This window comes from Nomascus leucogenys, chromosome 17 (assembly GCF_006542625.1).
Source record: "Nomascus leucogenys isolate Asia chromosome 17, Asia_NLE_v1, whole genome shotgun sequence".
Lineage (NCBI taxonomy): Eukaryota > Metazoa > Chordata > Mammalia > Primates > Hylobatidae > Nomascus > Nomascus leucogenys.
This window is the reverse complement of record NC_044397.1, coordinates 59,783,775-59,797,235: the sequence shown is the minus strand read 5'-3', so window position 1 is coordinate 59,797,235 and position 13,461 is coordinate 59,783,775. Positions and strand designations below refer to the sequence as shown.

Below are 13,461 nucleotides of genomic sequence, written 5' to 3'. Positions count from 1 at the left end.
AGTGAGGGTGTAGGGCTTAGGTCAGGGGTTCATGGCTCAGGTGAGATGTTCAGGGCTCAGGCGAGGGGTTCATGGCTCAGGTGAGGGATTCAGGGCTCAGGTGAGGGGTTCAGGCTCAGGGGAGGGTCGATGGCTCAGGTGAGGGTGCAGAGCCATTAGTGTGTTGGCTCGTTTTAAAGAAACAATTTGTGGGAGCTAGTCATTGTGCAGCCCAGTGGATGCAGGCCCCTGGGCTCTGTCACACTGACACAGACAATAGCATCCAGTCCTGTAGTTTGAGGGTAAAAGGGGTTGACAAGGTAGGTACAGTATACAGCCCCACTTTAGAGAAGTTTGAATAGCGGGAGGGGAAGAGTGAGATTGCTCAGAAGAAGGGGGTTTTGTTGTTTTGAAGAGTGGAGATTTGTACCTACCTGTAGGGGCCAGAGAAAGTGAAGTTGAGAGGTAGGCAGCGAGGCCAAGGAAGGGGTACCGCATTCCTGGAGAGGAGATGGGGTCAGAGCTGCTGTGGGGCTGCAGGAACTTTGGACTCACTCAGAAGACAGGCCGGCCAGCAGGAACGATGACAGTGGAGCATTCATGGGGTCCCACTTTCCTATCACCTCATTTGACCTTGAGAAGGCCCCAGCGGGTGAGTGGGTGATGTTCATCCGATTTTACAGAGGAATTTCACCCAGAACATGAGGACTGTGAGGGAATTTAGGTTCTGAGCCTCAGCTGGGTGCACTGCCCAGCCCTCCCCATCCTCCCCATGCGATTTCTTTCCTTGTCTGTAGAAGGGACATACTGGAAACTGAACGGGGTAACAAAGACCTTTATTCCAAGCCCTGGTTGTCTTTCCTGACTAGGGCCTCCAGCCTTCCCCCGTACTTTGCTTCAGGATTCCATGCATCACGTTGGCTTTTAGAGGCCTTCGGTGCGGTTTGAGAATCGAACATTTTGGACGTGGGTTGTGGTTTTGTTTGCTGCTCTATTCTTGGCATGTTCCCCAATGCCTGGCTTGAAGTAGGCGCTGAGCAAATGAATCCCAGTGCCCTGGGGTGGCTGTGTTTGTCAGGATGGCATTCCCAGCCCGAGAGGCACAATGCGTCTCATTCACAGCATTTCTCCTTGCCCCTTCTGTGTTTGGACAGATATTTCCAGGCCTAATTCTCTCAGATATAAAACCGGCCAAGAGGATGAAGTTCAAGACCGTCTGCTACCTGCTGGTGCAGCTCATGCACTGCCGGAAAATGTTCAAGGCCGAGATCCCCTTCTCCAACGTCATGACCTGCGAGGACGATGACAAGGTAGGAGCAGCCAGGGAGCCTGCCATGCTGGAGCTGCCAGGGACTGATCTCTGTCCTACTTCCCAATATGGCCCCCATGCGATTTGGCTAGATCAGAATTCCTTGTTTACATGTGGATAATTTTGTAAATGCTGCTCAGAGCTGAGCTACTTTTTATTTCCTGCAAAAGTCATTATAGTGTACTTTTTTGCTCCTTGGCATTCTTCGTATTTGTCCATAATCTATGTATTTATTCCTGTTTATCCATAAATTCAAGCTAAAATTCCCCACCTGCTTCTAAACGGCCTCTCAGGGTATTCATTCTGGGCAGATATTCTGGGCCCTCCCTCCTTAGGTAGATTTCACACTAAGGCTGGCCCTACCCACCTGTCATCCTTGCCCCCATCGTCCAAGCCTGTGCCTCATCTGTCTGTGCCTGTGCGGCTTCCTGGCTCCCTCTCTGTGCAGGAGCGCACTGCCTGCAGATGGCCTTCCTCTGTTATTCTCGGTCAGCAGCCCAGCCAGGATGCCCAGACGGGCAAAACACCAAAACACTGTCTTCTCAGCGTCTCCACTTCTGACCCCTCACTCACAGTGCCTGATTCCCCACCCCCAGACCCCAGGCTTCCCAGCTCTGCATCAGGTGCTGTGGGCAGGGCGAGCCTGGAAGTCTGAGCTTTTGCAGTTCCAGTGTCACCCCTTCATCACCATCTGCCCCCCAGACAGGGTTCCATACTGCTGCTGCCTTGTGATGAGTGAAAGCAAGTCAGAAATGGGAAGGAGAATAGCGTCTCCACTGCAGGAGGCATCAAAGGGTGGTGACGGGACACGGCAGGCAGGTGGTCTCTGCAGGGATGTCTGTGGTGGTCCCAGCAGGGCGTGTGCCTAGGACAAGAGGAACAGGTGCAGTCTGTGTGCACACAGCAGCCACCACCTGCAGCAGTCTCCCTCTGCGGGCGTCCAGGCCTGTTAACACTCTCTTCTCGCCGGCTCTGCTACCTGCACCTCCAGACTCAGCCCAGGCCTGCCAGCCCCAGCGTTTGATGGAGCCCAGCCTTGGAGCTGCAGTTAGGCGTCAGGTGGGAGAGTGCGTTGTGCTGTCTGTGACCTTGGTGCAGCTTTTGTGAGCAAACGTGTCCGGAGTTCAGGGGAATGGCTTACAAAGGCTCCTGGACAGACTAGGACCACCTCAAATTGTCCTCTTCCTCAGGGTCCCTGTTCCCCAGCTGTGCTCATTCAGGGGTGTGGGAGCCAGGGCAGAGGGGACTGGCCTCTAGGTGGCGGTGTTGCACAAGGGCCCAGTCGCAGCCAGGAGGGCGGGACCTGTTAAAGAAAATTATTTGGCCGGCTCGGTGGGCTCATGCCTGTAATCCCAGCACTTTGGGAAGCCAAGGCGGGCGGATCACGAGGTCAGGAGTTCAAGACCAGTCTGACCAACATGGTGAAACCCTGTCTCTACTAGAAATACAAAAATTAGCCGGGCATGGTGGCACGTGCCTGTAGTCCCAGCTACTCTGGAGGCTGAGGCAAGAGAATCGCTTTAACCCGGGAGGTGGAGGTTGCGGTGAGCCGAGATCGTGCCACTGTATTCCAGCCTGGATGGCAGAGCGAGACTCTGTCTCAAAAAAAAAAAAAAAAAAAAAAAGGAAAATTATTCAATGACACTTGCTAAAACACAGTAAGATAGTCTGTTTGCGGGACCATAGCTATAGGGTAGGAAGCACGGCAGTAGCAGTGGAGTCACGCTGTTGGGGGCAGAGGTTAGACTCAGCTCCTAACAGAAGGGGAGTGAGGGTCAGTGGATGGAAAATTTCTAAGAGGAAACATAGGGGTAAGGGGATTCTGGCCAACTGACCTAGCACGATTCTTGCTGAAGACAGGCCTAGGTGATCAGGCCTCCCCTGGGGGCTGGTGGAGGGTGAGGAACCTGATCAGATAGGAGGGGGATGGGATATTGAAGGTGGGGTGTTCCTGCTAAAACTAGATTTTACAAGGAAGTGCACCGTTGGGCCTAGGAGAAGTTTCAGAGCCTGGCTAAAATTTGGTCAAGCAGAGAAACTGTGTCAGACCCCACACATCTGATACCTCTCCTGTAGGTTCAGATCCATCCCTCACTGAGTGGCCTGGATGTCCTCCTGGGGGTTTGGTCTCCCACCCTGCAATGGGGGCAACTGTGCACGTAGCTTCAGGTCCTGCCCAACAGCCATTGTCACCAGTGCTGCAAGGATGAGCTTCTGCCATCAGCCCTTATCCCCAAGGGCATTCACGCCAGCTCTGTTTTTTCTCTCAGCACTCTCTCCTGATCATAAACATAATTGATTATGGAAAATATGGAGAAACACAAAGACGCACAAGGGAGAAAATGAAAAGCATTTATCTGGAATCCTACCATCCCACAAAAAAGCTATCATGAACATTTTGTTCCTTCCAGTTTCTTAAGTTTGTGTGTGTGTGTATTTTTTTTTTTTTTTTTTTTTTTTTTTTTTTTTTTTGAGACAGAGTCTCGCTCTGTCGCCCAGGCTGGAGTGCAGTGGCGCGATCTCGGCTCACTGCAAGCTCCGCCTCCCGGGTTCACGCCATTCTCCTGCCTCAGCCTTCAGAGTAGCTGGGACTACAGGCGCCTGCCACCGCGCCCAGCTAATTTTTTATATTCTTAGTAGAGACGGGGTTTCACCACGGTCTCGATCTCCTGACCTCGTGATCCACCTGCCTCGGCCTCCCAAAGTGCTAGGATTACAGGCGTGAGCCACCACGCCCAGCCTGTGTGTGTGTATTTTTTTAATAAACTTGACTGGGTGATACACAGGCAGTTTGGTTGCTTTTTTTTTTTACTTGCCAATATATCATAAACATTTCCTTATATTATTAAATACTTGTCAAAAATATGATTTTTTGGTCCTTATTTTTCTTTAAGTTCTGGGATACATGTGCAGAGTGTGCAGGTTTGTTACATAGGTATACAGGTTCCGTGGTAGTTTGCTGTATCCATCAACCCATCATCTAGGTTTTAAGTCCCGCATGCATTAGGTATTTGTCCTAATGCTCTCTCTTCCCTTTCCTCCCACCGCCTGACAGGCCTCGGTGTGTGATGTTCCCCTCCCTGTTTCCATGTATTCTCATTGTTCAACTTCCACTTATGAGTGAGAACATGCGGTGTTTGGTTTTCTGTTCCTGTGTTAGTTTGCTGAGGATGATGGTTTCCAGCTTCATCCACGTCCCTGCAAAGGACATGAACTCATTCTTTTTTATGGCTGCAAAAAATATGATTTTTAAATATCATTATATACATTTGCAGCCTAAAGAGAAACCATTTACTTAATCAACCTCCATTGATATTTAGGTTATTTCTGTTATGTTTAAATGAAGCAAATCGTGGACAGAGCTTTTGGTCATGAAAGTATGTTTACTTCTCTGATGGTTTTGTGTAATGGAATCCAGAGAGTCAAGTGTCTGCCTGAGTGTGTGCAGCCTGTTAGGGTTGTTATGCTCATTGCCCACTGGGCCCACCAGGTGGGGAACATGACATTGCCTGCCCGAGTCAGCGTGGGACATGTCTCTATTCTAGTTTCCTAATACCTGGCAGCACAGTTGTCTCCTCTAATAGCTACACCCAGAAGCCTCCCAATTCGGTCTCTCTCTCTTTTTATTGAGTGCTTCTTTTGTTCTTCTCTTCACACTTAAATATTTAAGCTTGAATTAAAAAATAAAAGCAACATGCACACATGATACAAAAATTAAGTCCTCCAAGATGTTTGCCATTTTGTATTTCCTTCTAGAAAATCAATTTCGGTGTGCACCAGAGGTTAATGCAAACAGAAGTTTATCATTTTGTCTTCCATGCTCTTTTCACTAGGTGACAGACTTTAGAAATCTTGGAATCATTTCTAAGTGGCTGGATGGCCTCCCACTGCAGGAAGGAGGGAAGGAGGGATGTGACTTTACCACTGGCTTGTTGGTTGCTGGGGACTTTATTTCTAGAGGTTGATCTCATGTCTACTGATGTCATGAACATCTTTTTTCACAAATGTCTTAGTAAATCTTACAAGGACAGCCTAGGGGTATTTCTTTGTAGTGGAATTGCTGGGTTTAATGGTGTGTCTGTTTTAATTTTGGATAGCTGTTGCCAAATTGTTCTCTCTCAGGCACTTGCTGTGCTCACTCCCACCACCGATGCACCTGAGCCTTGGTTTCCTCAATGGAGTCAGCTATGTGTTTTAGCATGGTTTAAAAAATCACCAGTATGCTCAATGCAGCGTCTTTTCTTTTCTTTCTTTTTTTTTAATTATGCTTTTAAGTTTTAGGGTACATGTGCACAACGTGCAGGTTTGTTACATATGTATACATGTGCCATGTTGGTGTGCTGCACCCATTAACTCATCATTTACATTAGGTATATCTCCTAATGCTGTCCCTCTCCACTCCCCCCACACCACAACAGGCCCTGGGGTGTGATGTTCCCCTTCCTGTGTCCATGTGTTCTCATTGTTCAATTCCCACCTATAAGTGAGAACATGTGGTGTTTGGTTTTTTGTTTTTGCGATAGTTTGCTGAGAATGATGGTTTCCAGCTTCATCCATGTCCCTACAAAGGACATGAACTCATCATTTTTTATGGTATTCCATGGTGTATATGTGCCACATTTTCTTAATCTAGTCTATCATTGTTGGACATTTGGGTTGGTTCCGAGTCTTTGCTATTGTGAATAGTGCCGCAATAAACATACGTGTGCATGTGTCTTTATAGCAGCATGATTTATACTCCTTTGGGTATATACCCAGTAATGGGATGGCTGGGTCAAATGGTATTTCTAGTTCGAGATCCCTGAGGAATCGCCACACTGACTTCCACAATGGTTGAACTAGTTTACAGTCCCACCAACAGTGTAAAAGTGTTCCTATTTCTCCACATCCTCTCCAGCACCTGTTGTTTCCTGACTTTTTAATGATCGCCATTCTAACTGGTGTGAGATGGTATCTCATTGTGGTTTTGATCTGCATTTCTCTGATGGCCAGTGATGATGAGCATTTTTTCATGTGTCTTTTGGCTGCATAAATGTCTTCTTTTGAGAAGTGTCTGTTCATATCCTTCGCCCACTTTTTGATTGGGTTGTTTGATTTTTTCTTGTAAATTTGTTTGAGTTCTTTGTAGATTCTGGATATTAGTCCTTTGTCAGATGAGTAGATTGCAAAAATTTTCTCCCATTCTGTAGGTTGCCTGTTCACTCTGATGGTAGTTTCTTTTGCTGTGCAGAAGCTCTTTAGTTTAATGAGATCCCATTTGTCAATTTTGGCTTTTGTTGCCATTGCTTTTGGTGTTTTAGACATGAAGTCCTTGCCCATGCCTATGTCCTGAATGGTATTGCCTAGGTTTTCTTCTAGGGTTTTTATGGTTTTAGGTCTAACATTTAAGTCTTTAATCCATCTTGAATTAATTTTTGTATAAGGTGTAAGGAACGGATCCAGTTTCAGCTTTCTCCATGTGGCCAGCCAGTTTTCCCAGCACCATTTATTAAATAGGGAATCCTTTCCCCATTTCTTGTTTTTGTCAGGTATGTCAAAGATCAGATGGTTGTAGATGTATGGCATTATTTCTAAGGGCTCTGTTCTGTTCCATTGGTCTATAACTCTGTTTTGGCACCAGTACCATGCTGTTTTGGTTACTGTAGCCTTGTAGTATAGTTTGAAGTCAGGTAGCATGATGCCTCCAGCTTTGTTCTTTTGGCTTAGGATTGACTTGGCGATGTGGGCTCTTTTTTGGTTCCATATGAACTTTAAAGTAGTTTTTTCCAATTCTGTGAAGAAAGTCATTGGTAGCTTGATGGGGATGGCATTGAATCTATAAATTCCCTTGGGCAGTATGGCCATTTTCATGATATTGATTCTTCCTGTCCATGAGCATGGAATGTTCTTCCATTTGTTTGTATCCTCTTTTATTTCGTTGAGCAGTGGTTTATAGTTCTCCTTGAAGAAGTCCTTCACATCCCTTGTAAGTTGGATTCCCAGGTATTTTATTCTCTTTGAAGCAATTGTGAATGGGAGTTCACTCATGATTTAGCTCTCTGTTTGTCTGTTATTGGTTGTATAAGAATGCTTATGATTTTTGCACATTGGTTTTGTATCCTGAGACTTTGCTGAAGTTGCTTAACAGCTTAAGGAGATTTTGGGCTGAGATGATGGGGTTTTCTAGATATACAATCATGTCATCTGCAAACAGGGACAATTTGACTTCCTCTTTTCCTAATTGAATACCCTTTATTTCCTTCTCCTGCCTGATTGCCCTGGCCAGAACTTCCAGCACTATGTTGAATAGGAGTGGTGAGAGAGGGAATCCCTGTCTTGTGCCAGTTTTCAAAGGGAATGCTTCCAGTTTTTGCCCATTCAGTATGATCTTGGCTGTGGGTTTGTCATAAATAGCTCTCATTATTTTGAGATACATCCCATCAATACCTAATTTATTGAGAGTTTTTAGCATGAAGCGCTGTTGAGTTTTATCAAAGGCCTTTTCTGCATCTATTGAGATAATCATGTGGTTTTTGTCATTGGTTCTGTTTATATGCTGGATTGTGTTTATTGATTTGCGTATGTTGAACCAGCCTTGCATCCCAGGGATGAAGCCCACTTGATTATGGTGGATAAGCTTTTTGATGTGCTGCTGGATTTGGTTTGCCAGTATTTTATTGAGGATTTTTGCATCGATGTTCATCAGGGATATTGGTCTAAAATTCTCTTTTTTTGTTGTGTCTCTGCCAGGCTTTGGTATCAGGATGATGCTGGCCTCATAAAATGAGTTAGGGAGGATTCCCTCTTTTTCTATTGTTTGGAATAGTTTCAGAAGGAATGGTACCAGCTCCTCCTTGTACCTCTGGTAGAATTCAGCTGTGAATCTGTCTGGTCCTGGACTTTTTTTGGTTGGTAAGCTATTAATTATTGCCTCAATTTCAGAGCCTGTTATTGTTATATTCAGAGATTCAACTTCTTCCTGGTTTAGTCTTGGGAGGGTGTGTGTGTCGAGGAATTTATCCATTTCTTCTAGATTTTCTAGTTTGTTTGCGTAGAGGTCTTTATAGTATTCTCTGATGGTAGTTTGTATTTCTGTGGGATCAGTGGTGATATCTCCTTTATCATTTTTTATTGTGTCTATTTGATTCTTCTCTCTTTTCTTCTTTATTAATCTTGCTAGGGGTCTATCAATTTTGTTGATCTTTTCAAAAAACCAGCTCCTGGATTCATTGATTTTTTGAAGGGTTTTTTGTGTCTCTCTCTTTCGGTTCTGCTCTGATCTTAGTTATTTCTTGCCTTCTGCTAGCTTTTGAATGTGTTTGCTCTTGCTTCTCTAGTTCTTTTAATTGTGATGTTAGGGTGTCAATTTTAGATCTTTCCTGCTGTCTCTTGTGGGCATTTAGTGCTATAAATTTCCCTCTATACACTGCTTTGAATGTGTCCCAGAGATCCTGGTATGTTGTGTCTTTGTTCTCATTGGTTTCAAAGAACATCTTTATTTCTGCCTTCATTTCATTATGTACCCAGTAGTCATTCAGGAGCAGGTTGTTCAGTTTCCATGTAGTTGAGCGGTTTTGAGTGAGTTTCTTAATCCTGAGTTCTAGTTTGATTGCACTGTGGTCTGAGAGACAGTTTGTTATAATTTCAGTTCTTTTACATTTGCTGAGGTGTGCTTTTCTTCCAACTATGTGGTCAATTTTGGAATAGGTGTGGTGTGGTGCTGAGAAGAATGTATATTCTGTTGATTTGGGGTGGAGAGTTCTGCGTCTTTTCTTCTCTGTTTCTGATCCACCTAGGGGCTCTCCTATCCCATCTCCTAGGTATTTTGTTTAAACATGGCTAGAAATTTTTTTAAAATATAACTTCTACTATATCTATCTGAATTTAATGAAGATAAAATTTCAGCTTGTTTGGTCCACACTTTTTGAAACTGATTGCAATAATGTTTTACTTAATTCTGTTGCATTTTTTTGATCTACAATAGTATGTTTTTCAAATCGTGATAATTTTACTTTCTCTTTTTCATCCTATGTTAAATGACTGCAATAGGGTGGGCATTCTTTTTTGTTCTGGCTTTAATAAATAGGATTTTACCACTAATTGTGATGCTTTGGGTTAGGAGTAATAGTGTATGGTTAATTATTTCAAGAAAGTGATCCATTTGAGTTAGCTTTTGAATTTTTTCTTTTAATAAGCGGATGTTGAATTTTAGAAAATACTCTTGAGTAGGTACTAAGATGCTTAGCCTGGTGGTTCCCCCTCTGACTGTTAATATGGTCAGTGATATCACTGCATCCTCCAGGGTTCTTTTGACATTGTCGGAGCTTCACCTTCCTGTCCATCCCTGTGGCCTCGGACTGTTCCTGGTACATTTTCGGAGATGTGTATATCGTCTACTCACTGAAGGACAGCTACCTTCTTCTCAGTGTGTTGGCCACTCTCATGGCTGCCCGTCACAGCCCAGTACTGTGATTTATGACTGTGGAGGACAGTCAGTAACCCAGGACATAGCAGATGAGCTGACAGGCAGAGGATGCTGGGTGGTGACAGGGTTTGGAGGTGTGGCTGACCTGAGGGTGGACCAATGTCTATCACTCCTGACTTGAGGGAAGATCCATGTCCGTTAGCACCAACCGGAAAATGGACCTGTGTTCATCAGCCCCGACCACAGGGAGGATCTGTGTCCCTCAGTCCCTGACCTGTGGGAGAACTCGTGTCCATCGGCCCCTGACCTGAGAGTGGACCTGGATCCATCATTCCCTGATCTGAGAGTGGACCTGTGTCCATCATTCCCTGATCTCAGGGTGGACCTGCGTCCATCATTTTCTCACTTGAGGGTGGACCTGTGTCCATTGGCCTTGATCACGGGGAGGATCTGTGTCCCTCAGTCCCTGACTTGAGGGTGAACCTGTGTCCTTCAGTCCCTGACCTGAGGGTAGACTTGTGTGGATCTGCCCCAACTGGAGGGTGGACCCATGTCCATCTGCCCCGACTTAAGGCTGGACATGTGTCCATCATCCCTGACCTCAAGGTGGACCTGTGTCCATCAACCCTTCATGTGAACTCTCAGAACTGTCAGACCAGGGAGCAGTTGACACTGACCACTGGTCTTCTGAACAAGCCCAACCTCAGGTAGATAACCAGTGACCGGCAGGGAACTCAAGTCAAGGTCTGCTTGTCTGGGGTTGTAGCCTGAATTGGCAATGGAAAAGCTACTGGGTGCAGCAGAGATTTGCACTGGCAAGGACTCTGAGCATGGTTTTCTCATTATCTCTAGCTTCAGGACAAAGTGTCCCCTTGAGAATGGAAGTTTTTACCTGGAATCATCCCTCTAAATGGTATCACACAGTATGTGATCTCTGAAATTGGCTTTTTCTTCATCCAGTATTATGCCCCTGGGATTGTGTGTTAATAGTGTATTATTATGATTATTATAATTGTGTGTATTATGCCCCAAGTTGTGTGTGTTAATAGTGCCTTCCTTTCATTGCTAAATAGTCCTTCATGGTAATGGATAGACCACTGTTTGTTTAGTCATTTGCTTGCTGAAGGACATTTCTGTTTCCAGTATTTAACTTTTACAAATAAAGTTTGTGTGTTAATAGTGTATTATTATAATTATTATAATTGTGTGTATTATGCCCCAAGTTGTGTGTGTTAATAGTGCCTTCCTTTCATTGCTAAATAGACCTTCATGGTGTGGATAGACCACTGTTTGTTTAGTCATTTGCTTGTTGAAGGACATTTCTGTTTCCAGTATTTAACTTTTACAAATAAAGCTGCCATAAACATTGTTGTGCGAAATTCTGTGTGCACATACATGTTAACTCTTCTAGGATAGATGCCCAGATGTGTGATTGATGGATCATGTTTAGATTTTTTTCATAAACTGCCGAACTGTTTTCCAGAGTGTCTATTTTATATCGCCATCCCCAATGTATGAAGGATCCAGTTCATCTGCATCCTCACCAGCATTTGGTGTTCTCTGTCTCTCTCTCTCTCTCTCTTAAATGTAGCTGTTCTAATAAGTATGTAGTGATACTTAACTACGATTTTATTTTGGCATTTCACTGATGGCTAAGGATGTTGAACATCTTTTCATGTGCTCATTTTTTATCCATATGTTCTCTTGCCCTTTGGTGAACTGTCTCTTTATGTCTTTTGTCTGCTTTCTAATTGGATTGTTTGATTTTTTTGTGCTATTCATTTTTGAGAGTTCATAGTATATTCTAGAAGCGATTCTTCTGTTAGAGATGTGGTTTGCAATTATTTTCTCCCAGTTTGTAGCTTGTCTTTTCATCATCTCAACAGGGTCTTCTGTTCTGTTTCATGGAGCAGATGTTTTTAGTTTTGAAGATATCCAATTTATTGATTTTTCTCTTTTATGATTGATGTTTTTGGTGTCATATCTAAAAACCTCTTACATAGCCCAAGTCCCCAAATTTTGACATACATTTTACTCTAAGAATCTTGTAGTTTTACATTTAATAGTTAAATCTATGATCCATTTTGAGTTCATTTTTTAATAAGGTGTAAGTTTCACTTATCTTTTAGATTTTATTTTTGCTTATGGATATCTAGTTGCTCCAGCACCATTTGTTGATAAGCTATCTTTCCTCCATTAAATTGCTTTTGAACTGTTGTCAAAAGTCAGTTGGCCATACTTATGTGAGGCTATTTCTGGGTTCTCTGTTCTGTTCCATTTATCTATTTATCTTTCTGTCTATCAACACCATACTGTCTTGATTAATGCAGTTGTATAAGTCTTAAAATCAGGTAGAGTGATTCTTCTTACTTTATTATTTTAAAGAAAAGTGGGCTATTCTAGTCCCTTTTCCTTTCTGTTTGCATGAACGTGGTATGCCTCTTCATTTATTTCGATTTTCTTTGATTCCTTTTATCAGCATTGTGAGGTGTTCAGCATATGAGACCTTGCCATGTTTTGTTAGATTTTACATCTTGTATTTTATTTTTCTCAGTGATTATAAATGATACTACATTTTAATATTGGTCTTCCTTTTTTCATCACTAGTATAAAGAAATACCATTTTTTTTACATTTGTCTTTTATACTGTCACCTTTTGGAACTCACTACTTTGTTCTTGGAGATTTATATATATATATATTTTCCTTGGGATTTTCCATGTAGATCATCATATCATCTGAAACTAGAGACAATTTTCTTTCTTTCCCATCTGTATGCCTTTTACTTCCTTTTCTTGCCTTATTGCACTGGCTGGGGTTTTTAGCACTATGCTTCATAGAAGTGGTGAGAGCCAATATCTTGCACTTTATCCAGATCATAGAAGGAACGCGTTCAGTCTTGCACGATTAAGTATGATGTTAGCTATAGGCATTTTGTAGATGTTCTTAATCAAGTTGGAGAAGTTCCCCTTCCATTCCTAGTTTTCTGATAATTTTTATCATGAATTGGTATTGAATTTTGTCAAACGATTTTTCTGTATTAATTGACTTTCCTCTTTAACCAGTTCATCTGGTGGGTTACATTGATGTTCAAATATTTAACCAGCCCAGCCTTTCATCCCTAGAATTGTTTATTCTATATAATTCTAATTATATATTGCTGAATTTTATTTGCTAATATTTTGTTAGATTTTTTTTATATCTACATCCATGAGGGATATTGGCCTTTAGTTTTCTGTTTTGTAATATCTTTGTCTGGTGTTGGTATCAGGGTAATACTGACTTTATAAAGTGACTTGGGATGTGTTGCTTCCTCTTCTATTTTCTGGAAGAGATTGGTTAAAACTGGTGTTAATTCTTTAAACGTTTGCTAGAATTTGTCAGTGAAACCATCTGGGCATGGAGGTTACTTTTTCAGGAATTTTTAAATTATAAAGTCAATTTCTTTAGAAATTATAGGATTTTTCAATTTACCCTTTATGTTGTATGAGTTGTGGTAGTTGTGTTTCAAAGAATAGTTCATTTGATCTAAATTGTCAAATTTATGTGTGTAGAGTTGTTTATAATATTCCTTCAGTAACCTTTTGATGCCTGCAGAGTATGTAGTAAAATTTCATTTTATTTCTGAATTTGTTAGTGTCTTTTCACTCTTATTTTTCAGGCTTGCAGTGATTTGCCAACTTCATTGATATTTTCAAAGAATCAGCTTTTGGTTTCATTGATTTTGTCTTTTTTTTTTTGTTTTCTTTTTATTGAATTCTTCTCTTTAT

At 42.6% G+C, this 13,461-nt stretch overlaps 1 protein-coding gene across 1 annotated transcript in view; it reads left to right on the top strand.

The window, feature by feature from the left end:
- ADCY1 (adenylate cyclase 1) overlaps positions 1-13,461 on the top strand; it is a 147,392-nt gene that overhangs the window by 86,348 nt on the left and 47,583 nt on the right. Inside the window, exon 8 of the mRNA XM_030796191.1 lies at positions 1,134-1,289. Within this exon, the coding sequence (XP_030652051.1) occupies positions 1,134-1,289 (156 nt within the window). The remainder of the gene's footprint in view (positions 1-1,133; positions 1,290-13,461) is intronic.